General features: G+C 36.9%; 1 protein-coding gene across 4 annotated transcripts in view; it reads left to right on the top strand.

Annotated features, from left to right (window-relative positions):
• The first annotated feature begins 2,825 nt into the window (after positions 1-2,825).
• The window catches only part of LOC107218368 (GTP-binding protein RAD), a 50,020-nt gene continuing 26,882 nt past the window's right edge, over positions 2,826-25,963 (top strand). For 2 of the 4 annotated variants that reach the window (XM_046737415.1, XM_046737418.1), the window contains exons 1-2: positions 2,826-3,093; positions 6,213-6,776. In XM_046737415.1, the coding sequence (XP_046593371.1) occupies positions 6,470-6,776 (307 nt within the window). In that variant the 5' untranslated portion in view covers positions 2,826-3,093; positions 6,213-6,469. Of the gene's footprint in view, positions 3,094-4,944; positions 5,340-6,212; positions 6,777-25,963 lie in introns of those variants that run through there. The other 2 variants (XM_046737417.1, XM_046737416.1) reach the window with 2 other exon arrangements.

Raw genomic sequence — 25,963 nt, 5'->3', positions numbered from 1 at the left:
GAGACCCGATCAAATTAGACGCAACGATCTGAGCTTCCTCACAATCAACGTTTCATTCAAATTTCCTAACATTTGTCGAGTTTTGCCTACTCGAGTAAAAATTATCATCTGTACGATTTCCAATTTCACTCATCATTTCTATTAAAATTATTATTACATTCTTGATTCAAGTGTTGACTATAAGATACGTCTAAGATTGTCAAGTGTAGATATACGAACGATAAAAGAGACGAGAAAAGTGAAACATTCATGAATTTTGTTTCGAAAATTGCTTTTATAATCATGCCTTTAATGTCAAAGAGTAGATAAGTTCATCATTTTTCATGCCAGCGTTTACGATTAGCGCAACAGGTACAGAGCGAGCGGCTAGTAATGCGAGTGTTGCGTCTGTTTTGAGTTCAAGTCCCGATCATGACAATTATGTGACGTTAATCAGATTGAAAATGCATTTTAATCACCAGGCGGATAAGTATAAATAGACTGAACAAAGTGATAAGCGACGTACGTCTGTTCTGGTATAAAAAAAGACGCATCCAATCGATGCGCTTTAATTATTTTTAAATTACGAACCTTGTACACTAAATTCTGTAAGCTTTAGTACTGAAATTCGAATACGCTTCTATGTTGGAAATAAAAATCACACTATCAAGAACAGCATCACTTTTAGTAAAAAATATACAAATCTGTAATAATATTGCGACACAGTACACAGAATTTGAAAATTTGGTTTCTGATATTACTAAACAAATGGATAATGAATCATTACGAAAATAGATTTTAATGCATTTGGAGGAAATTCACTTCTTTCACAATTTCTTTCATTAGATAACCGTTTTCAAGGAACCGTAACTAATCTGGTACTTGATTATATTATTAGCGAATGTAACGTTGACTTTAACAAATGCAGAGAAAAATCATACGATAACGCAGCTGGTGCGAACTGCAGTTAATAGCTGTTTATACACAATGAATTTATTTCCTGTGCTACAGCAAAATACTTTTTTTCCTATTTCAACGAAACAAAAATTACCGCAGAAACTACAAATAATTATGGTACAATGAATAACGTTTCAAATGAAATTCAGTACGATAAAAGTGAAAGTGGCTGCACAAAAAAAAAAAAAACCAGTCGAAAATATAAATTGACGAAACGGAAGAATACGAGTTTATGCATGCTAGTTTTCCTGAATGAAGTATTAAAAAAATAAAATAAACCACGCAAAACCCTACAGTGAACTCAAACACCATCGAGTACGTAACTACACGCAAATTTATCGGCTTGTTTAAAAAATACTAGAAACCATTTTAACGAAATCGAACAGAAGGCTGTAGAAACTTTACCAGCTGTGGATTATAAATCTGCAAATGAGAGACAAAGGGTTAGAGAAAAAATGACGAGAGCAATGCCTCAGATATCGATGATTATCAGCAAAAGACAAACTTCGAATCAATTCTATCATTCCTATGATAGACTCTTCGCAAATCAATTAGTGAAGAAGGTCAGAGGTCGATGAAGACGTACGAAAAAAATGCAGATTTTCTAGATTTCGATCACTCGAAAACGATAACCTTCAAAATCTATCATTCGACAATATATTATCAAACTTTGCTAATCTAAGATTACAAAACAAGCGATTCAATTAAAGTATGCATTGATTTCACGTAATTGGCAAACACATTTTTTTTTTTTTTAATATTGTTGATTCATGTAATAATGAAAATTTATTTCCCTTCGTGATACGTTGATAAAGAATGTGCCCGAAAATTATACTTAGTTTTTTCAATCACTATACTGGTAATTTCTCGAGATATTGAACAAGGCGGGGGCCTTTCTATGCATACATATACATCTATGTAATTACGGAACTGATGACTCGTAAGCCGTGGAAGCCACAGACTGCTCTACAGGCATTTCTATGGGGAATTGCCCGCCAATTTATCACTTCAATGTTTACCGTAATGTCAAAAGTTTAGCCACTTGAGACGTTAAAAGGTGAATGTTTACACGAATAGACGTGCGAGGCTTAATTACAACCTTCGATCCGATTGAGATATGAATTTTGCTCAACGAATAATTTTTTAGACGCTGTAACCCTCCTGCAAACATGAAGTCAAATTGTAACAGAAGAAGGTAAAAAAAAATTTTACATCACACTTTGACCATATTATTCAAACGGGCAGAATTCGAATTCTGGGAACTACCCTTAAAAACGATGTTTGAGAGATGTACTTTAGTGAGCATTTCTTTAACGATACGTAAAACGTTTCGTTTGCGAGGAGAAAAAAAGAAAATGAGAGACCATGATCGCGATGTTTAGTGATTACTTAAATTTTACAGCGCAGATCACGGCAGGGATTATATAATTTTATTTTGCGATCATGATTTCAGTGTGATTTCGGAGATCAGGAAATCGTCTCGAACGATACTGAGCCGATGACGAATCGAGCGGATGCCTCCTCGTCGGAACGAGAAATTGAAGTGAATAATATGCGCGTCCACCGGGACGCGACGCGTCTTGGAAGTAAGGAAAAAGCTCGCGTCCCTCCTCGTGATGTATTTCTAGCCGCCCTCTATCACGACACTCGGTCTCGTTACGTTCCGTCAGACCGAAAGTAAGTACAGATGCACTCCCTAAACCGTCATTCAGCCTGGAAATACCAACGGAGTGTCGGTGGCCGAGGCACAGCGTCGCGTCGTGTCAATATATGTGTGTGGCTGGCCGATTGCCAGGGGCTGGCGAAGTGCGCCGAGGGAACACGACGCCCGGCGTCCCGACGCCCGCGTATCTCGGCTTGCGCCGCCCGTTCAGTGTGTTGCGAAACGTAACGCGGCCGGCTTCGCGGGGTAACGAATTCACGTCCGATTACAAAGTTTACCGTACTAACAACGATAAGCTCGCGATGAAGATGTGAAGATTAACCGAGCTTGCGGAGACTTCGCCCTTCCTTCGCTCACGGCACGGACGTTGGGTCGAGTGCCGCGGTTTTCGAAAGTGACGCTTGTTGCTCAATGCAGAATTTCGAAGGAATGACTGTCGTCACATGTGCACGGTCGTGAGAAAAGCGATGGTGTAGATTCGAGCATTGCCTAATGTAAGCTTGTCGGCAATGAATTTTGGCTAACTGTTTAAAGGCGAATTTCACCCAAAGTTCTTTGACCTTGCGGTTGTTGTTCAGGGTGACTGAAATCTTGGAGATATTCGGCGGGTGATTTTTTTCTTTGTCGAATCTTACAACCGAGTAAACATTTACATGTTTACTCCGCATGAACACGCGTTGCCGCGAAAGCTTCGGGGTTTGATTATTGTAAAAGCTGGCGAGCTATTGAATTTCTCTTCAACTGTAATTGGACGATTATTCAGACATCCTAAATCGGATGAAACTGTTATTTGATTAAACGTTCCGGTCGAGTGCCGATCATTTATTACGATTAGAATTAGAAAAGTATGGTTGATCGTTCGAGTTTCGAGTCAACCGAGAGGGTTTTCAGGGGTGAATAATAAATTGGCACGAGAATTCTATTTTCCAGCTCGATCTGTGCCGTAAGAAATCTGTCTGGCATTAAAAATAAACCTCGGATTAAGAAAAAATAAACAGCACAGTACGTTGATCCGAAAGTTATGATCCAGATTGCGATGGTATCACCATCACGTTTGTGTAAATGAATAAATTATTTCCATCGGATTATGGGTCGAAAATTGTTTATAATATTCGTATTTAACCATAAATTATACTCGCGATAAATTTTGTTTGGCTGATAGTCGAGAGTAATACATACATCACGAATGAAAGATATACTACTTGTTTGAAGCTTCAACTTCAAGAAGTCAAGAAAACCGGTTTTTTTTTTTTTTAATTTTTTTTTTTTATATTTACGTTTAATACACATCGCGTATAATTAGAATCCAAACTTCCCGCTATTGTTGAAAACATGTTTCGAAAGTAATCTGTTCAAATTTCAAATAATAACGATGCTGGAGCAGTATTCTCGGAGCAGCACGCTTAAACAAATGCTCACTTGTAATGCTGCGAACGCGTCTTCCTCGGAAATACTGTTTCAAACCTCGTGTTCGTGACCTGAAACCTTTTACACACACTCATTTCATATCCAACGTTTTTTCGGAAGCTGAAATTTCGTTATTTTCCATTGTTTATCGGTTATATTTTGGTCCGAGATATTGCCAGATCATCCATTTCAATGGCTGTCTGGTTTTCTTTTTCGTTTCTTACTCTAAGAAAATATACGTCTCGAAGTAATATAAACCAACGGTTAGAGAAATAGTGAAATGTCACGATCGAGAAGAGATTCTGTGCTAGAATATTCTCTTTTATTAAGGAGATGCGATGTGCGATGACCGAATAAGCAGAATGTATTTTACACTTTTCTCTTCCCTCGTGTGAAAAAATCGTTTCAAACTTCAAGGAACGATGAATTCTTCAACAGTGGCAAATCGCGAGGGATATACTATAAATATACTTGCGGATAACTCTCCGTGCACGCTTTGGGTTTATGGTACGCTACTCTATAGCCGAATCTAATACGTTTTTTTTATATTTTCATCGACTGTTTGAACTTTACTTAACAACCACACGAGCGCTGTCATACGCTGTATCATTTCCCAAAGTTTCAAACGATTTTATCGCACACAAGAAGAAATAAGGTAAAATATGCTTTGTTGAATTCCTCCGTAAAATTTGAAGTTCTGACATCTCCTTGAAGATGTATCAGGAGTACAGTCCAGTCAAGAAACGCCGGAACGTAAAAATAAAAAAAAATGTGGTTTAAATCCACTAAGCGGATTGAAAAAAAAAAAAATAAAAAAATGTGAACCCCAATTTTTGAACAGAATAGTTTGGTGATTAACGATCTGACGACGAAGCAGTTGACGTTGTCACCCAAAGTTGTACGGCTTTTTCAATTTTACTAAATTTTCTAGATTGTTCGAATGAATGGGGCATGGATGTTAGATAAGCGAAAACATTTAAAAATAACGCAGTAGTTCATTACATGCAATCTGTTTAGATTTTATATAAGTTATTTATGTGTGGATATTGAAAGCCCGGCTTTTAGTCGGCTGCTGGTCGAAGATTACGGTCGGATCCTACCCAGAATATCGTCAGGCTTGTCTGAACAGTACTCGACCAGATCCCAACATGCATCTTAAGAGCTCTCTCAATATAAAAATGTGACTCAAGTATGCTGATTTTGAAATCTCAGTCGCAACTACTTCTGGTAACATACTCGGAGTTTTCAGACAATGAAAAACCAAATTCTCTCGTAGAAAATCGAAAGCAAGATTGAGTCTGATAATCAAAAATATTTGTTTATACAAAAATAGGTACGTAAGAGGTCTGTTTGGACAAATTTATACCCACTACAACCATTACCGTAAAACAATTCTGACTTTCGATCTGGTTACCAACAAGTTGCAATTCGTTTACTTCAAGAATCTATAATATTTGATTTTTAAAACCCACTTATGCATTATTAAAACAGCATAAGTTGAGAAAATTAGTTGCTGATAATAGATGAAAAAATGCATGTAAAGACGTTAACAATTAATGCTGATTTACTAAAATCACAACACCATTTTTGACAAGGCAACACTTGTCCAGACCCCGTTTATAATTTAAGAAAAAATTATTCCCAACCAGCTCCCGGCCAGCATCCGGCTATAGGAACTTTAGAAAAATAATTGCTCAACCGACTCCCGGACGGCATCCGGTTAGAAAATTTCACAGTAGAATTGCCCGACCAGCGCCCGTCCGACAACCTTTTTGTAACAGGGCCAACCCAGACGACTTCCACACGTGTTATTCGGTCGATTGAAGAGCCGAGTAAATATTCGAGTTTGGACAATTTAGGGATAATTAATTTCCAAACAACTCGAGCCGTGATTTATAGAAATTAGGTTTACGGTCCTTTCATCGAACGAAAGGTAGACCGCGGTAAATATCGGCTCTTCCCACGCGCGTCTGTCGCATATTTTTCTTTTATTTCTCCACATAAAGCAACCGTCGCGTTGAGACAATTCAACGCGGATCTTACCTCAGCAACACGTTCTCAATCTATTTTTCGCGATTCTTTTGTTTAAACTCACGCGTCTACCGGGCTGTGCATCCGATAGATCTTCGGCATCGATCCTCGATAAAAATCTGTTCGCGTAAAAACAAGTCGGCGAGTAAAAAAGAAACCATTCTCTCCGAAACAGGTGATTGAAAGAAGGATATGAAAAATTTTAAGTCCCCGTGAACTGTAAACTCGAAAGTATAAAACGACGCTGTTTACCGCGATACTCGGCGTATAAATACACGTGGTTAAGTTAAAGAACAAAAAGACATAAATCACGCGTAATCGCAACGGCCGTACTATAAATCGTCCAATAGAGCTTGGCAGCAAGAAGCTCGGGGCGTTAGACGTCAGCTGAAAGTACTACCGGATATCTAAACGGATACTATCGAATTGGCCATGGCCGACGACGTGATCCAGAAAAAAGGCCGGTCGGCTTCGATCTGTGCACCCGGCTTCTCGACGATGGAACAAATACTGGGCGCGATTCCTCCGTCGGGGGTTAAGGAGGGAAACGTTAGTAGTGGTGGTGGTGGTGGTGGTGGTGGTGGTGGTGGTGGTGGTGGTGGTGGTGGTGGTGGTGGCAATGGTGCTGGAACTCCTGAGAATAGCACACCCACGAGGAGGCGCAGACCCGCCACGAGGTCCCAAAGCGCACGAGTTTCTGGAGCCAATAAAAGCATCCGACGAAAAGCTGCTGCTCAAGGTATGGATACGAATACGTTGCATGGATACAACGAGCGCGAACGTGTGCCCGGAGAGTGAAAGGATATCGAGAGATTACAAGTTGGGCTTGAATTGAAAAATATTTCGATTTTCATAAGCATTTTCGCGCGCTAAAGGCGAATTCTGTGAAGAAGTCAACCCTCACCGTCAACCTTTTTTCTTATAGAAATTTAGCGTTATCCGTGAGTTGGGGGATGCCAATTTATAACCAAATTGGATTTTTTCGCCATGTAGGGAATATGTTGGGGCAGAGATGATACTGTGATGGATGGTGAAGTTATACGTATATGTAACAGAAACTTAACGATTCGATCACTCTTCGCACTGAGAAAAATTTCATTTGTTATGGTAACTGGAGAAATTCAGTAAAACAGGTATCGTTAAAAAAAACTGTTTGAATATTGTTTAAATTACGAAAAACGACGTACGCGTAACCATTTTGCGCTATCGTCGATCCTTTTTTGGTAATTGCAACGCAAAATCAGTTTCTGAGGTTTACCGTACTTTTTTAGTTAAACAAGGCCTTAAAGTCAATTTATTCTTGCACAAGCATTAAATTTTCGCAACAATTATGCAAAAATATAGTAACAGTGATCGTAATGGGAACGAATAGTAACAGATACTAGATTTTCTGGTAACAGCGAAAAAACTAATTTTCATTTTGTATCTAGAACTATATTTTTCGATTGTGGTAAAAAAATTAAAATAGCTAAGGACTGAACGGTAACCGGAACTAAAAATTTCTCTTAGTGGAACGAAAGTCACTTGTTTTATGATATTTATTTTAATTGCATTACCTCTGAAGGAGTCGACTTTTCGAAACACGATTATGCCTTGATTCGGCTTAGTTCAACGACCCTCGCGCCTCACCATTTTCAACTTTGTTGTAACTTTGGTATATGGTTGTGTAATGCGGTTGTACACCTAAATACAATCACCCGTACTTATGTTTTCTCTCGATGTCACTCACCGTTCCCAAGTTGCAAATCCTTGAACTTCGAATTTTCAGGCCACTTGCGAAAATCTGAAAACATACGAAAGATCATCTTTAAAATTACAAAACTTTTAAGAAAGCGGTGCCTCAGTTGGCTTGAAAATTATAAATTATTTTGTATCGAATAATCGACAGGACCCTTGAAAAGAATAGCTTGAAACTGAAACCCTTCTTACGAGCTATCGGAAGGCGTGATTGAAAAGTTTAGTATTTAATCTAGTACCGAGGGAAAATTTATTTTTAATTCTTTGATTATGGGAATTTCGGTAAATTCATCCCGTCAACTTATTGTTTAAGAGTGAATTATGCACTCTCAGCTTATGGTATGATTAAATTTTGTAGCAAGCCTGTTACGGTAGTTTGTATCGTGAAAAAAATTTCTTGGCATATCCCGGATGTGATGAAACTCGCAAATTACATGGGATCAAAAAACTTGTGCAAAGTTTCTTGATAACGCTATTCAGCAGCGTATAACGAGAAGCGCAACGTTTGCCATTTCTTTCTATTTTTTCGAACTAGTGGGAAGACCAGCTATTCGGACACTATTCATAAAGATTCTAAACAGTATAAAAATGAACTGGAGTAACTGACGATGCTTCGGAAAATAGGCCAACACTGGTTATTTTCACGGTTGTGAAACTATAATGGAACTTGTCATGTTCGATGAATTCATATCGAACGAGTGTGCCAATCGCACAAATTTCGTCTGTGTATAATATAAATCGTGTATATTTCATCTTTTTTTCTGAAATCGTTTGGCGACTGCCCAGAATAGTTCACTCGGAAATATATTTCTTCAACCGGCAGCTGTGGACGTGATTTTTTGATTCAACGGAAGAATTTCCTTTCATTTGACTAGGAAAAATTTTATTTGACTCAAAGAACAATTTCGTAAGAAATAATTGCACCCACAGGCAAATAAACGTCACTTACTCGTATAATAGTTATAGTAGTAGTTGAAATTATGCATCTACAAAATGGCCATCGTTACAACAACCCTCAAGTATTGTTGACATTATACAAAACAAAGTAGTACAAGTAATTATTTATTGTGATTTAGGTGTATATACTGATCTAAATATTTTGTCAAATCCAAAATTAAACTGTTTTATGATATATTTCGGTTAAATGAGGTCTTAAAGTCACTTTATCGTTTCACCAGCATCAAATTATCGCAACTTCCGCCATAAAATATACATAACACGAATTACTAGACTAAAAAGAATATTAAAGCATACCGTATCCTCTGGTTACAGATAAGGAACTCGTATCCATTTTGCACCTAACAAAAAAAAAGAAAAACATATTTAGCAGTCGGTTTACGACTGCAAAGTAAATGGATAGAACTTTATCTCGATTATACCAGTATGTGACATATTTTAATGAAATCGACTGAACTCCGATCGATTAAAAGAGATTATTTACTGCTTGTTGGAACTGATGAGTTCATTCTTCCAGTCGAATTGATTTTTTTTCGCAGGTAAAATAAAACTAAACGAGTTTACAGGATAAAACAATCACGACGAACAAATTTCCCACAATTTCATCTTTGTACCTTTACTTACCGTACCGGACGGTAAGATTGAAATCTCAAAAATTGATAATTAATCCTACTCTGTTCATACCGTGGTCTCAGAAACCCCTGAAGAAAATCCAAAAATTACCTCTTTCGCGGGAAATTATTTTTTTACCGACTATATCTCAGAAAACTAACTTGTCTATGCAATATGCATGGATAAATTTCACGACCAATTGCCTATTGTGCGCAAAAACAAAACTTATTCTACAACAATTTTACTGGGATTAATAATCGAAAATCGGTTCCAGAATCCCATAGACTGGTGTTAAAAATACAAAAAAATATCATATGCTATATTTATATTATTTTTTATGTAAAATTACCTTAATTCTGTTAGCTTTATTACTAATTCTGTTAGTACTAAAATTCAGCAATGATTCGCGAAAACCGAATCCAAACTTGAACTGAAAACTGCAGATTTACAATCTCAAAGTGAACTATACTACGCGAGTTGCGAATCTGGGCAATCAACTTATGAGCTAATTACTGCTACGTTTCGTAATCATTCGCAAAAAGAGAAGACTCGCAGCCAACTTATATACTAATGGCAAATTCAATTAGGTAAACGAAATCTGCATTCGAAATCCTGATTGTTTCGTCCTATTCCAGTGAAATTAGGAGATTACAGCAGAACGAAAAAAAAAAACAATATCTTATCCGACTAGACTCGAAATCACGACCTAAAAAAAAAACAACCCAATGAATAGTCACAGCCAGACTGTCGAAGATCAGTGTGTTGGAGGAATTTTGAGCTCGGTCGTGACCTAATCTGGCGAGGTTTAATCCCCGGCACAACGTGACGAGAAAACCGCTTCAAAACTCCACCGCATGAAGTAATCAGAACTCGCACTCACCGCTATGCGCTTAATTCAAAAAGTCACCTGACCCGGAAAATTTTCTCTGCATTTTCCGGCTGTCAGTGACGCAAAACTCAAAAAATCTCGACCAATCTTACGGGTCGAAAAACTAGCGTTTACCAATTCGAGATTCGAAGTGTCTTTCACCACCAGCCTCAATTGTAACCCTCTTTTCCTTATAGCTTCACGTTCGCCAATAAATGATAAAAATTGATTCTCGATCCGATGGAATCGATCACCCGCCGGAGTGTGTGACGCAATAATTAACGCTCGATCGTAATCTCGTCTTCTGCGCAACTTTTCGATGTTCCAAATTCCCATGAAAAGGAGTAAGGTGGTCGTCTGTCTGTCGTCCATTGGTCGACTCCGATGCTTGAAAATCCACTGTCCGCAAGAGAAGGGTGAGAAGGCTTCGGCATGCAGACTCTCCTCGAGACGAGAGTCACTTCAACACTCACAATCAGTTTCCCTCACGTCTCCCCCTTATTTCTATCGCCGGACGCTGCTGCGTTTTAAATTTCGCCCGAAATTTGAAAAATTTCGCACCCATTTTCAAGCGGATCAAAGCAGCACCTCCGGGCAGGCCAAGGATCGATTCTCCAATTACGATCCTCGGGGCTAATCGCCTTTCACCCGGCTCGTCATTCTGTTCTACATCGTTCGCGACACGGATGGATCATTAGATATGTAACACGTAATATTATGTCTTCGAAGTTGGCGTAATTTTACAACAGACCTTGTTTTTCCTCCTTCTTTGCTTCAGTTGATTTAATTCAGTTTCTTTTCTTCATACTTTCCATTCATTGCTTATTTGTCGTTTTACCGGTCATTTTTTTATTCATTTTTTCCTATTCTTCATCTCAACCAAAAGTCCAGCGAATCGTGGGTGCACTGAAATAGTCAGAGCGAAATCCTATTCGAAAAATTCCAAACTACCTTTAGCCACAGATCTTCTACCTACGTGCGAGTCTCACAAGTAACATCGATTTGGTATCCTCCTCCGATTTCGTTGCAGCTCATGTACGTCGTAGAACATTGAAAACTAAAGGGTGCCTATTTTTTTTTATCGCCGAAAAAACGGTTCAAAGGGATGAAAGCGGCTCCCAAATATGGTCACTTAACGGACGGTCTCTCAGTATCGGACACAATCACTTGATACATACGAATGAAACCAACGCTAAAATGTTTCATTCGTCAGTAGAACCATTCCATCGTCAGCATTGGTTTCATTCTGTTACGCCAAGCGCATCAAAAAACCAATCCGTTTCACCTGCTCAAACCCTTTTTCCGACAATAAAAATATACATTTCACCAAGTTTAGTTTCCAATATTCTGCAACGTACAGGAGTTTCAAAGAATTCCAAGGGGGGCATCAAAGTGGTATTCGTTGTCAGTGAGGATCGAGGGGTGAGGCCGGATTAGTGGCTCACGCCTCGCAAGCTTTCCGTGTGCGTGCACACTTACCTTTCTGCTTCCTAATCATCTGTAGCTTGCATTGGATCCGTTACTCGGGTCATCTGGGGATGAGCTGTTTGCTTTACTTATAGGATCGGTGAGGGATATAAAAAGAGGCCGGTATCACATTCTTCGACGGTTGATATCGACAGTTCGCAGGGATTGAAACCTGACTTTACCCGACTATACTTTTCTTTCGATAACACTTGGGCTTACCCTTTTTCCAGCCTGTAAACCCCGGGCGAATAGTCTTTGACTGATAATTCCAAAAATCTTTGATATGTTTGTGCCGGTTTTCCACGATTTCTTTCGATACTCGTTATTATCTAACTCTGCACTTCCAGGTGTACTCGTATTTCTCTACACGCGTTACGTAATTTTTTTATTTCATGATGTCTTATCGTAGTTAACTGGTTGTATTAGAATTGAAGGTTATTTCATTACTCGTTCGAACGATATCTCACCCCCCACGATTTTACGACACAACGGTCACACCATCTTATTTCTTTGTTTATTGCTTCTTTCAATTCTTTGCTATTGTCTCACCCTGTGACCTAGGCTATTACCAATTTCTCTTTGTACTTATTTTCTCTTTGGTTATAACATTTGATCCAATAATTGAAATGGGATGAAACAAATTTCAATAGCTTTGTCGTCTGAGGCGCCATAAATTCGATCTCTCGACTTTCTGCCGTACGTCGCTGTAAGCGTACCGGTACTTTTTGCAAATACCTGAATTAAATGAAAAACCTTTCTCGTGGTTTCAAGTAATATAACCAATCAGTTTTTTTTATTAATTCTTGTTCGATTCGATCTTATGATTGCCTTGCCAATATGCAGTGCTAACGCTTTGAAATCGTTTCATCGTTGGCCCAATAGTTTTACCAAAGCTTCAATAATCACTGATATCGTACCAAATAATTTCCGTAATCCACGGTTGGACCGACCGTGGCATCGGATCATCGAATAAATCAGATTGTTAACTAGCTCTATTGCGTTTCATTCAAAGCAACTCACTTTTTGTATTTTACTCGGTCATATTGGATTTGTCATTTTGAATTTGGAAATCAACATCGTTCATATTGAGATCTACGTGCAGTTTTAAAGATTCTCTTAAGCCACATTTTTGGTACGAAAAGTCTATGAATTTATCTGATACACTCGTTGCTTTTTAAAGCTAGATTTTCCGTCTTAAAAGCAATCGATCAAACAACGATTCAAAGCAAAGTTCGATTGGATTCCTTATGATTGTTTCAAGGGTTTATACCATCCATAACAATTTCATCATTTATTCACAATAATCTTGTATTTAAGAAGGTAGAAACTGAGAGCTTGGTAGTCTGACATAAAATACGGACAGAAGTCACATGGCCTCACAAACATTTCCAAATTAGTATTAAGCCGATTTTTTCGTCGAAAATTGAAGACGCTTTATTTTCTCATATCTTTTCCTGCAAATTGATATAATCCTGGCGTACCTGACTTAAGCTACGAGGGAAACATCGGATTTTTTCTGTTATAAGATTTCATCCACGTGTAAATCAATGCATTTCTGAAATTGCGTTCCAAAAGTGGGCGCTAGCTCGACAAAAACTTAAAGAATTGAAACATTTACACAGTTGATCCTCATCCGATGTCCTAAAAAATTAATCCAATACCATTCATAGTTCACAATTTATAAAATAAAAATAAATGAAATCCTACAAAATCATCGTTTATCGCTCGGCTTATACACCACTGAGCTTTCCCCTTGAATAAATTTTGTCCATTACATTGATAACTTGCCAAGACCAAACACAACGCTGTCCTATACTGACAATGAATATAATATTCCATACAACCTTACGGGTGGTTTCAGAGCAGCCGAGTCCAATTAGACGTAATCAAAGGACCTAGGCATGCTTTAATTGCCCGAGGGTTTTCCGCCCAATCCCGAATCCCTTCACAAATCTCCGGCGCAGGGTCTTACAAATTCTTGAAACGTGAAAAGTGGTACCGATTCAAACTTCGCGAGACTGTAGCAAAGACTTGAACGAAATAATTGCGATGATGCAACTTTATAAGAAGAACGGGCGAAATTCATTTAGGCGTAAAAAATTATTAACTGTTGTTATAATTCTTCAGAAATTACACTCAATGTACTTGTCATGCACTGAATTCACCGATTCCAAATTTCATTTTACTTGGAAAAGTAACACGATTTTCCAAGTCCCCGTAACAACGAGAAAAATTAGATCTAATCCCTGTAGTAGACAATCTTATACGAATTTGCGGATAAAAACGGAAGTCCAACCGATTCGTCTGCCGTTTTGCAAACTTGTTGTATCACACGCATACTCGAGAAAAAAACAATGGAATACGTTATCTAATCTTATGTCCCAAACCCGGGATCCTTGTTTCAATTTCACGATCGTTTTTAAAATTCCACGTCAATTCATGGTTATCGATTTAGTATATCATGTATCACCGTTAAATTGCTATAAAATATGACCACAGGAGTACCAATATATAGGAATAGACTCACAATCCATTACATCTATTAAATAGCCGCTCCAGTGATTCCGCGTTTTTTATAATTCTCACCCATACATTAAAAAAAAAGTTACTGTGCAAACTATGAATTATGTTAACTATCGCATGTCGTTAAAAAGGAAGATATTCGTTGGTTTGCATATTGCAAACATTGCTGATTCAATTTTGCATGTGGATTTGCTGAATCGGTACATATCTTATACTAAATCGTATTTCCTCATCCCTCCAACAAATGTCCGTTCCAAAGATTCTGTCAGCGATCTACGTTTATCTCCTCGGTAAACGATTTATTCCTTAGCATCAAAAGAGTTGAAAGATGCTGACCAGGATTGAATCTTCTCAATTTTCTCTCAATTTTATTCGTATGCAGCGTCATTTATTCGATGCTGAAGGCAAGGCTCGGGTGAAAAAGAGAGTTGCTTATGCAGCGGCAAGTACAACGAAAAAATAACTTTGCAGGTATTACATGTTACATATTACATGTGATACGTATCTGACCGTACTTGAAATATACCAATTCCGATGAGGTTTTTTTAAGTTTCGTGACGTGTTGCGGTTCATGAAATTATTTACGGAAAATGGCGTTGACAAATAGACAGGTGACGATTATTGACGTTTTCGCTCACGATGTTGACGCTCCTCGCTAAGAATGCGCGAGACGTATAGTTGGATAAAAATTACACTGAAATAAAGAAGTGTCGAAACAAAGGTTCGTGAAGTTACACTGAAGGTGATCCAGCCAGATATCGGCGGAATACTTTTAAACGCTTCATCCGCAATCGAAGTTACATCTGAGGGGTTTACTACATTTTTTGAAAGGTTTCGCCGAAAACATACGCCATTGGTTTTCCATTTCTGACCGAAAATGTAGTTTTTAATCGATATCAACTTTACCATGACAGCGGCATATTGATTGCAACTCTGGCATAATAAAGGTACGTTAGTGGCGCGAACTCATTGTTCCAATGGTTGAATTGCGATAACGCGACTTCAAATGAAAGGCAAGACGGATGGTATTGTTCTTATTGTCAGTTGGCGCTGACTCCGATCGATGACCAACGACGTCTTCGCACCTCTGCTAGCACGATATGCTACCAAATTTACGAATACTGTTGTTAAGCTGCTTCACTTGATGCAATAATTAAATCGAATATTCGGATATAATCCGTACAACAAATCGAAACAAGATTGGAAATTTGCTTCATAAAACGCACAAAGAGCTCGGTACCTAAGTGTGACATCCCCCTACTTCATACATAAAAAACACTGGAATTATATTTAACAGAAACACTTAAAAAAAACATTTTGTTGGTGGGCGATGAAAACTTAATTCAGAAGGGAAAACCAATGTCGGATGTAACAAAGTGAAATATTCATTTTTAGACTCTAGAGTTACAACGATCATCGAAAAGTACGCTAGGTGTTAAGACCGTCACAAAACTTATTAACATTACACATCGTTTATTAATAATATTATAACTTCTTTAAAACTGTTATATTCTCCATTTGAATATTGCAATTGACATAAAATAACAAACTGAAATGCTTGTTCAAATAGTATATCACTGATCACTGCGAATACCCGTCACTGAAAATAATCACAATAACATTCTCCCTCATTCTGATTGTGAGTGCAACTATTATAGTCCTACAACGCGACAGTTGATGCACTGAATGCAACCGCATACGCGGACGCTTTTGAAATATGGAAAATGACGGACAAGACAATACGTGTCCTCATTGTCAGATATTCAAGCAGGTTCCTTCATAGATTTCGAGTTAGACTTCGGTTTATTTTTCCTTTGTATCCCCGGTATCCGTAATATTTTTAACAAGTATTTTATATCCTCCGTTTTCTTCCTATCCTCGATGACCTGTATTTTTAATTTTTTTTTTTTATTTTTGATTTCATCACGAATATTCCTATCATAGGTGAAGTTTCATTTTGAGTCGTGTTAAGTCAACCAAGAGCTCATTGTCAGTTATCACCGAATCGCAGACCATTTTTCGGTGATGCATCCAAATGGACCGATTTCTTCGACAATGACAAGTAGAAATACAATTTTGGTGCTTTGAGGGACAGGGAATGTTGGCCAACGTTCGGAAAAAGCATCTCGGATAAGCATTGTAGAACAAACGACATCCCTTAATCTTCTTGAAGCTTGAAATGTGGAGAGCCAGTCATCCTAAGATTTTAAACAAAAATTCACACCTCTCGTGTCGCATGTTTCAGTAGAATCGAAAGCAACTGCATCGCGTGTTGAGAATACTCACTGCTGGCTCGTTTCGCTTTTGATCGGTTTACCTACTCAAACTAACAAATTTATTGTATCCTCCGATAGCCGATGAGGTAGAGAGTAGGTCTCTCGAGAAGTAATTTTAATAAAACTGGTTAATGCTTTTCTTGCTGTTTATATTAAGTCAATTTTAATATTCTTCTGTACGTCACGCCTTATTGTCCTCAGTGGATTTATCCTAAGATATGACAATGCTTCGTTATTTCATCTTATTTGCATCCTCATATCTGTGCATTTCATAACTCTATGCTCGGAATAATTGGATAAGTTTACGAACTCCCGAACGATGGAAAAAGAACATAGCGAAGCACATGAGAAAGCAAGAACTGCTTTCTGTTGTACTTTTCCTGTAATTGTTCAATATCTTTGCGGATTCCAGCTGTGATTCTGTTACGACATAGAATTTTCAACCTTGTTCCGGTCTTAACTGTGTTTGACCACAAAAATCGAGTTTCCCGACTATTTCACCGTTTCGATGCGTAGCCGTCCGCGATTAGATGCGACGCTGCGTCGCTATCGTGATTTTAAGCTCTTTTACAAGATCACGTCATTTGAGGGCACATCTTAGGGAACCGAATTTATGATAACAGCACCCGGCCAACTCTGTTTTATCGGAGGAAATATCAGCTGCCAAGTCAGACGGCGATATCTTTTCAGAAGCGGTAGTATACCGTGCACCATATCGTGGTTGCCGTGGCAACACGCGGTAATCACTTCAAATGTAACTTTGGTTGCCATCTATCGGGGAAGCGTCGTTTGCATCCTACATCAACCTTACGGAAAACCCTTCCGATACAGGCACCTTGGTGGGATACAAACAATTCGATGTGGGGGTGGAATTCCGTAAACGTATATGACTGTCAGCCCCGCCGTAAAGTTTACGATTCGTGGGTTTAATGTGGTTAAATTATTTTCGACATTTTTTTAATGTAAAACATTTTTGTTTTATAAATTCTCACGATAAAGTCATCGGTACATTAACAATATCATGAATTACGTTATTACACTACGCAACTTGTCCACCGAAAAATGTATATTTCCGTTTCGATTCTGATAAACGATACCTGATATCATTCGTAATTGAGTTCTTCGCGTCCTGGTTGGATTTTGAATAACAATAACGTGTCTATTTCTGAATCAACAAGTGCGAAATAAACAGTAATAGATTCGGACGATTTACAGGGAATTTATTGATGAATGAAACAAGCAATATTTCATCGTAATCGGATAAATTTTATAAATTTTTTTAGTAAACAAATAGTAAAATATGGATTATTCACTGAGTTTGTTATCGACAAGGTGTTATATTTAAAGTCAAACTTTAATAGCTTGAAACTTTTTTTTTGATTACAGAACTAACATCTATTAATTTGATTTGAATGCATTCACTTGAGTTGCGCGTTTTAAACTTGTGTTTTATCGCAATTTTAGTTTTAGAACGAACATAAAATTCATCGATACAAAAAATTGTAATGAGATTGAGATGATGTGCCTACTCGAAATGTACTCAAAATATTCTGTGCTTTGTGCAAAATTACAGACCCCCACATTATTAGATTGTAAGATAATTTACAGTGATCGATTTAAATACAAAACCTCAAATCGAATCACGCCTACTAACACGCTCTGCATCGTCAAAGTGATCCCCGGGGATTGAATAAATAAAACTAGTCACTAAAATTGCTAAATTTGCAGTGGCCACATCGACTACAGTAATTAAATTTCGACGCGTTGTGAATTATATCAATGAACTATATTTTACTAACTTGAAATTGATTTCATGGATACGACAGAAGGGTCAAAATACAAAAAATAAAAACGAGGTTAAAAATGATATTTTTATCCCTAGCAAAAAAGTGAAAACTGAAAGCCCACTTGGTAAGAAATTACCCAGCCACAAATAAATATTCGAGAAACGATGGAGGGAACATTTTTAATAGAATCGTATATTCCTGCATTTTTTTATCATCCAATTTTTTCAAGGTTCCAATTATTTTGTACGAGAAATTAAGAGTATTCTTAAAATTGAAACGTACCAGAGAAAATCTAACTGAAATTCTGAAAGACTGTGATTCTGGTCCATCCTACGTAATTATTCTACCTCTTTCAAATAAGAGACGGTAAATTGACGCCAAAGCAAAAGCCCGATGAGAAAGAACGTTGCTAAAGAAAATAATAATAAGGAAGTACTGTGTGCGTGATGTATACCAGCAATTAAATTCGCCGGGAGTATAAATTTGTTTCTCCCCTGACTAAAATCGTTCGTTTCCTGTGAGTAAGGACACAAATTCAGTTTTCTCTTCGCCAAAGGACTATCTATTCCATTCAAAGAAAATATTACTTGATTCAGGTAAGTAACTTTCAAAGAAGTTGATTTTCTTTTTTCTTTTTTTTTTTTTGGGGGGGGGGGGGGGGGGGGTGAGGGATTAATAAACAATTCATCCGGGTACAATAATCACAATCGATAATCCGAATACTTTATCGATACTGCATTAATCCGTCATTCTTACCGCGATTATACCGTAACCACGATTTATTTTTAGTAGGACCAAAAAATATTTCGCCAAGGAATCTGTCGGCCTGAATTATCGATCCCCTTTCTACGCGCCGTGCAAAATTTCACAACACTCTCTCACCCTCCTCCTCCCAGAGCTCAAGGCCTATCGGATTTTCTCAAAGCGCTCTGTTTTAATATTCCCTTTGCAACACTGAATCATTTTAGGGGAATTCACCCTTTTCCCGTTGATAAGCCATTGACGAATAATGCGATTATCTCTCGGCTGATCTGCGGATAAAACACCAAAAGGACACGATGATATTTATACCTAAATAACCAAAGACGATTCAGTGTAATGACTAAATGAGACACTTTCTATCTACCATTTTGATTTCACCGTTCATCGTCACCTTTATAGAAAAAAAAAGTGAACATTCCCAATTCTTACACCTGCTCGTTCTGTGGTTTACTAATAACAATTATTCTCTTTCACCTGTACTGCACAAATAATAGTTTTTTTTCTTTGCTAATCAGTAATGTTCAAAATTCGTCCAGTCACGTGGAACTATTCTCTGAAGAAAATCGATGTTTTATCACATGAAACGCTTGAAAAAACACAATACATAATATTTTGCTAATCCCGACGATTTAAAGTTGAATCCCAAGTAGTATATCAAGTTAGATGAAATTTGTTTGAATCAACGAAATGTTCCTTCTGCCATATTTGATCACCACATTTGGTGAAGACAACAAATTTTAGTGAATCAATTTAACATACAACGGTTTGGAGATTGGCTACGTTTTTATTTTTTCACGTACGTTTAACAAATTCTTTGTATAAAATTCATGTTAATGAACTCGACTATGATTTTTTTAAAGCTCGATTTTAGCGTTTTTTTACTTTTATTACGAATAATTTTTCCACTCAACTGTAGCACCGAGACATCCTGAATAAAATGAATTTTTGCTTATTTTCTTCCCGATGCTTTTCATTTTTGTAGCCTCGTCATTCAAAGCATCCTGAGATGTTTGGCGATGAGCTGAGAAAGGCAGTTGCTGTCTGGTTTGTACAAAAGCGATTCTTGAATAAATTCGAGAGCAGAAAAAGCGAAGACTCAACTTCGAGGCAAAGATATAAAGTAAGCATGTACAGCTTGCCTTTTCATCTTCTTAACGTTGAAGAACGTCGGGTCGTTGATACGCGATACCAAAACAAAAATCCACATTGTAAAACCGCCTCGGCGCACGCAAAGAAAAATCACCGCGAAGCCAACTCATTGGCAAATGTCCAATGAGAGCGACAACTAAATATAATTGAGTGCGAGACACCCGTAGTGACAAACATTTTAAAACAAGAAATTCCATATAAAAGAGATTAGGGCGATACGTCAGGGAAACTCCGAGCTATTTCGATTCACGGGAAATTCAAACATTTTCCCCGCTGTTTAGATTTACTGGCTTTAGTTTGTTCTGTCGGACGTTCAAATTTGTATTCTTGAAGATGAACCTTTGCACATTGCTCGTCAGACAGATTTCATTATAAACTTCGCCAAAATTTTCCTTCACAAATAGTTACTGTAAGTCAATATCAATTTTACGAAATTGTTTTACTTAGAATAAAGCCGGTGAAAAAACTGAAATACTTTGTGCAGTTAATTCTTTCAATGGTAAAAGTAATAATCACTTTATTGTTCTTAGCTGATAAATAAATGAAGGGCTTAATGCACTGTGATTTGACAAGTTTCATGAACTGCAAATTCCATTTTTCCGTTTTTCAAAATATAATTCATAATTCGGTCAGTCGGAATTTTGGATGTGTCAAGTTGGCAGCCCATACTCAAAATTCACTCAGGATTATAAGTGTGCCGTTTCGTCCGTTGATAGATTTGCAAATTTTCGATCACTTTTCAACCCTTTAATTCACGCTGGGACTCTAAGCGTTTCACCTTTTTTTTTTTTGCAGCTTTTTATTTATCAAACTCCTTTTTTGGTAACAGCTGCCAAGTTCTTTGATTCCACATGGTCCTCGAAATATTTCTCAGTCTGAACAAAATATAAAATTCATTTATTTATTTATTTAAAAAATAAGACATATAAAGAAATGGTCGAAGTTTGTAATCTTCCATGAAAAAAAGAATTTTCTACTAATCTACCATGAAAATCCGTATGCAAATTTTTACACAAACTTAATAAAAACCAAAAAGTTGTACAGAATTTTTTTGAAAAAATTTTTTTCTTTTTGTTCTCGTTTGTCCGCCATATTGGATAGGCCATTTTGAATTTCCAAATTTCGAGTTTAGACGTAATCAGCGACCTCAAAGGCCCATGCACCCAAAATTTCAAGTAAATCGCATGCAACGAAATGCGTGACTGGGTTAAGAGAGATCTGACAATACGATGCGGAATGATCTATTTAATTTTTTTTCGAGGAGGAACTCACGGAGAACCCCATTTCTAAGAAATGCACTTTACATTCGAATGCCGGTTAAGTTACGTGCTCATCCTCGTTTCGGACTCGTTTATCATTTATAACTCCACATTTATCCCTGCTATCCAGAAGCTCTGTAGAAGCTTTTATACTGAACAATTCTTCGCACTTCCTGTATGCACCTTACTTACTATCTACTCTCGTTTCTAGAATCCTGTTGAAAATGCATTCATTTCTCGACGTAGAATTTTTAATTTCATCGTCACACGAATGTCTCCTATTCTTATCAAAATCATTCTTGTACGTACAGCATTTTTTCCATGATTTTAACTAAGCCTCTAGACATATTTTTCAAATTTCTCGACATCTCGAATGATTTCAAATGCACCCCGACGGATTTAAAGTGGAATGGTAGACGTTTCCAGTTGATTGCAAGTCGATCCGTAGAATTATACATTTTTGCGTAACTAACGTATCTATGTATAGGTCATTTCATATCGACTGATCTGTTCGATGAGTCTGAAATTTTCTTAGGAATCGATTTCTTTTCTGATTCACTTGACAGTTTTCGAAGTGATAAAAAATGTTTCTCAATTTTTATCTCGATTCATTTAGCGTTGCTGGATAAACCTGGCAAAAGTGCACCAACAGCTTTTCGCTTACAATTGGAATCTGATCCAACTTGATTCACATTAAAGATATAAATTTTTGGCAAGTCTTTGTATCAATATTTGCGGTTACTAGCTCATAAAAAACAATCATTTTCACCGAGTAGTCTTTCACTCAGTAACTATAATGGGTAGATATAACTCAGTAAGAAATACTGGACTTGAATGTTATTAGAACATACAAAATGTAATTTTTTTAGTTGACATTCCCATGAAAAAAGATTTGCAAAAAATTTCTGATCTTTTTAACGTGTTTCTTCTGTCAATTTGGCACCAACTTGGATATATCTGACGGTTTTGATACATCTTTTAACATTCTTTCCAATTATATTCTCAAATTGGATTTTTAAATGGTGCTCTAACACGAAAAACCATAAAATAACCGTATTCATTTTCTTCTTTTTCGAATTTCACGCAAAAATCATAACAATTTATCCAAATGTGTAGAAGTATTCTATTTTGCTTCATATACATATTTAAATTCTTACGAGGCTCGAGATCTGATGGATACCTACAAAAGTGACGATAAATTTCTTAAAATTCGAGATTCACGCCAAAGTATCAGCAAAGTATCCGAGGTTGATGAAATAATTTTGAAGAGGCCAAACTTACGGACTTAGCCCGTGATTGGCGAAAGAGGCCAAAGGGCACGGACGAAATTGAATTTTCCTGCAATTACCAATTCATTTACGTCGAAATTCCGTAATAGCATTAATGCAGAGCTCGGCAATATTTGAAATGGTTTCATTTTAAATATTCGATTCAATTAAAATCAATTTCGAATAGATTTAAACATATATTTTCTAGTTTCTATTTTCAATTTAGAATGTGAAAACTTATACACGTAACCATTAGTCAAACGGCTGTGTTTATTCGAATTTTAAACTTTTCGCAAAATTCAACTGCCAATATTCTCAGTCAATTTTCTCTCAGATTGGAATAAGCAATTTTAGGTCTTCGATTAATTTTCAACTTAAAGAGAGTCTATTTAGCAATGCATTGATTCTTTCGCATAAATATATCGAATAAACCTATTGCACGCATGAATACCAAATATGCCTGCCTATAATCACTAACTTCAGAGAGATTGTATCGTTTCAGATAATATTCTTGAAATAAGCAGCGTCTGATTCCAGTGTTTGCAATATTTTTTCTATAACTGTACAACTATAAGGTACATCTAGTAAGAATCCTCGAAACTACACTCTTCTGGAATAGAAAAATGTACAATACTTTTCTACCATCGTCTACACCATTTTCATGCAGAATATAATATAAAAAACTGCAGTTGCTTCTCAAGAATAATAATTGTTGAGCAAGAAATAAAATGAAAAACAAAACATTAGATTTTTCATTTTAAATAGAATTGCGCAAATCATTTCCATTTGTCCATTTGAATAATACTTTCATAAGAGTTTTCCATTTTCTATTTTAAATGCATCCACGAAAGCATTTTATCCAGCACTGAGCATCGGGAAAGGTATAAAACTCAAACTAATCTTGGCTCACAGAAGCGCTCACTGATGCTCACCGCTGTGGTGCTGTTGAACGGTATAACTTGCGATGGATATATTTAAACTCCTAATCGCGTTAGCTTCTCAGCCTGGAATCGCTAACTTTCCCAACCACGTAGCCCAAGTTTTACTAACGTCGGAAAGTAGTTTCTCAATTTTTGCTAGCATGGCGCGTGTACGTTACACTTATCGCAAAAAATTTCATTTGTCAGTGTCGCGTTGCGTAGACAAGTACAAAAAAATTATTTTTATAGAGATATTACGTCTAATTCTTCCCACAATGTTTTATTACTTTCGGAATAATTATTCAATGAATGCATTTTTGTCCACATTCGATTTACACATCTTCATATTGGAGTTGAAATTTGATAATTGTTGAGTAAAAGTTAATAATCAATTGTGAGGAATGCTCATTCAATCAGTCGACAAAACGCAAGAGGTCGTATTCGTATTAGTGAATTGCAACACAAATTGCAAGAAAACTGACCATATAGCATCCGTTTGAAGCAGTCGATGCATTTTAACGAACTAAATAGAAAAAACTGTTCGATCTCAACTCTAATATGACGAAACGTTGATTGAATATGGAAAAAAATGTATTCACTAAATAAATAGCTACCTAAAAAAGAATGAAACATTGTTGGGAAGAATTAAATGTAACATTTCTGTAAAAAATAAATGGCGTACGTATATAAATAACGCGGCACAAACAAAGGTAATTTTGTTGCAATAAAAGTTTCGTACTCGAGTACTGTTGGCAAAACTTGGTACACCGTTTTCTGCCGTTAGTAAAACTTCGGCTATGCATCTCTGAAAGTAAACGATTCCAGATAAGGAAGCTAACGTGATTAAGAGTTTAAATATATCCATAGCCAGTTACACCGATCAACAGCACCACAGTGGTGAGCAGCGGTGAGCGCTTCTGTGGGCCAGGATTCATTGCAGTTTTATACCCTTCCTGACGCCGTTATCGAATTTCGATGTAAAAGAGTCGGTGTTTGCAAAAGAAGAAGAAAAAAAAAAAAAAAGCAATTTCAACCCCTCCTTTCAGCAAGCACAGTAAAGTCCATAAGGTTGAAGTCTTTGAAATTATTTTATCAATGTCGGATACTTCGCATTTTCTTGGTGGGAATATCGAATTTCAGAGCATAATCAGGAAGGAAATTAAAAAGTTTATCACAGACAGGTATTTTCGAGTTGGAGACAAATCGAATATTGACAGAAAAAACATGTCAAAATTACTGGGAATTTTTAGAACAAGCCGAAGTGAATTAAAAGATCACGTTTTGTAGATTTTGATGACTATCAATTCCGGTATTTCTTGCTAAGTAATATCTATGACAGGTACGGAGAAAAAAAAATAAGTTATAAGAATGATGGCTTGTTGATCTAGACAAATTTTTTTTCTTTAACATATATTAATCAAATCAATTAAAATCTGTGAGGACGCTTTTGGCTTGCCTAACCAGTCGTATCTTTTACAAAAATTAAGTTCAACGTCAAACTGATCCTTCACTTCCAATAAATCGTAAATGCGGATGAAAACAAAATATCCATATAAACAAGTACATCATTTTTTTTTTTTTACTTTAACACGACTAGTTGAAAAATCACACTGCGTAAAGTTGATTATTTTTCTGAGCATTATGGAAATTCAAGATTTCCAATCGAACGATTCTGGTTTGTGTCTGGTCGAAATCGGATAGTTCTGTTCCTAACAGATCGTCCGCAATTGCGCCCCATAGTGCCTTGGATAGACAATACTGAAAAAGCAGATGCCCAGGCTAGGAATGCAGAATAGCAACATCCGTTTCGTTAAAAATTCATCAATGCTTGCGGAGATATTTTTAGTTTTGTTCATTTCCAAATAAGTAGGACAAGAAGTCAATTTGCAGTGAGCAATAAAATTCAAATTAAAGTCGGTAGATTGATAACAAAAGACAAATCATCTTCAAATGATTTACGAATGCTTAAGAATTCGTAAACTAACACAATAGCATTTTATTTTAAAAATAAAATCCAGTTAATAGAATGGCACGATACGAGAAATGACGGGAAATTACTCAATGTAGAATTCCAATACGGAATAATTTCCAGTCAACTTCAAGTTTAGATTTTCCCGCTCTATATTCCGCTGAAAAGTGATGGTTTTTTCACTTCCTTTTTCTCGTTATGGCTGCAGCGTTCTTTTAGTCTCCAAAACTGAGTAGAATCAAATTCTGTGGACGGCGATGCCCCTTTGACAGGCTGGCAAAAATAGAACTCTCGCCCTCTAGTAGAGAGGGTTAATTTCAAAAGGTTGGTGGATTGAAAATCAATACTTTTCGTTGATTTTTATTTTTTTTA

Source organism: Neodiprion lecontei, chromosome 4 (genome assembly GCF_021901455.1).
Source record: "Neodiprion lecontei isolate iyNeoLeco1 chromosome 4, iyNeoLeco1.1, whole genome shotgun sequence".
Taxonomy (NCBI): Eukaryota; Metazoa; Arthropoda; class Insecta; order Hymenoptera; family Diprionidae; genus Neodiprion; species Neodiprion lecontei.
This window is presented reverse-complemented; position numbering and strand designations above follow the sequence as displayed.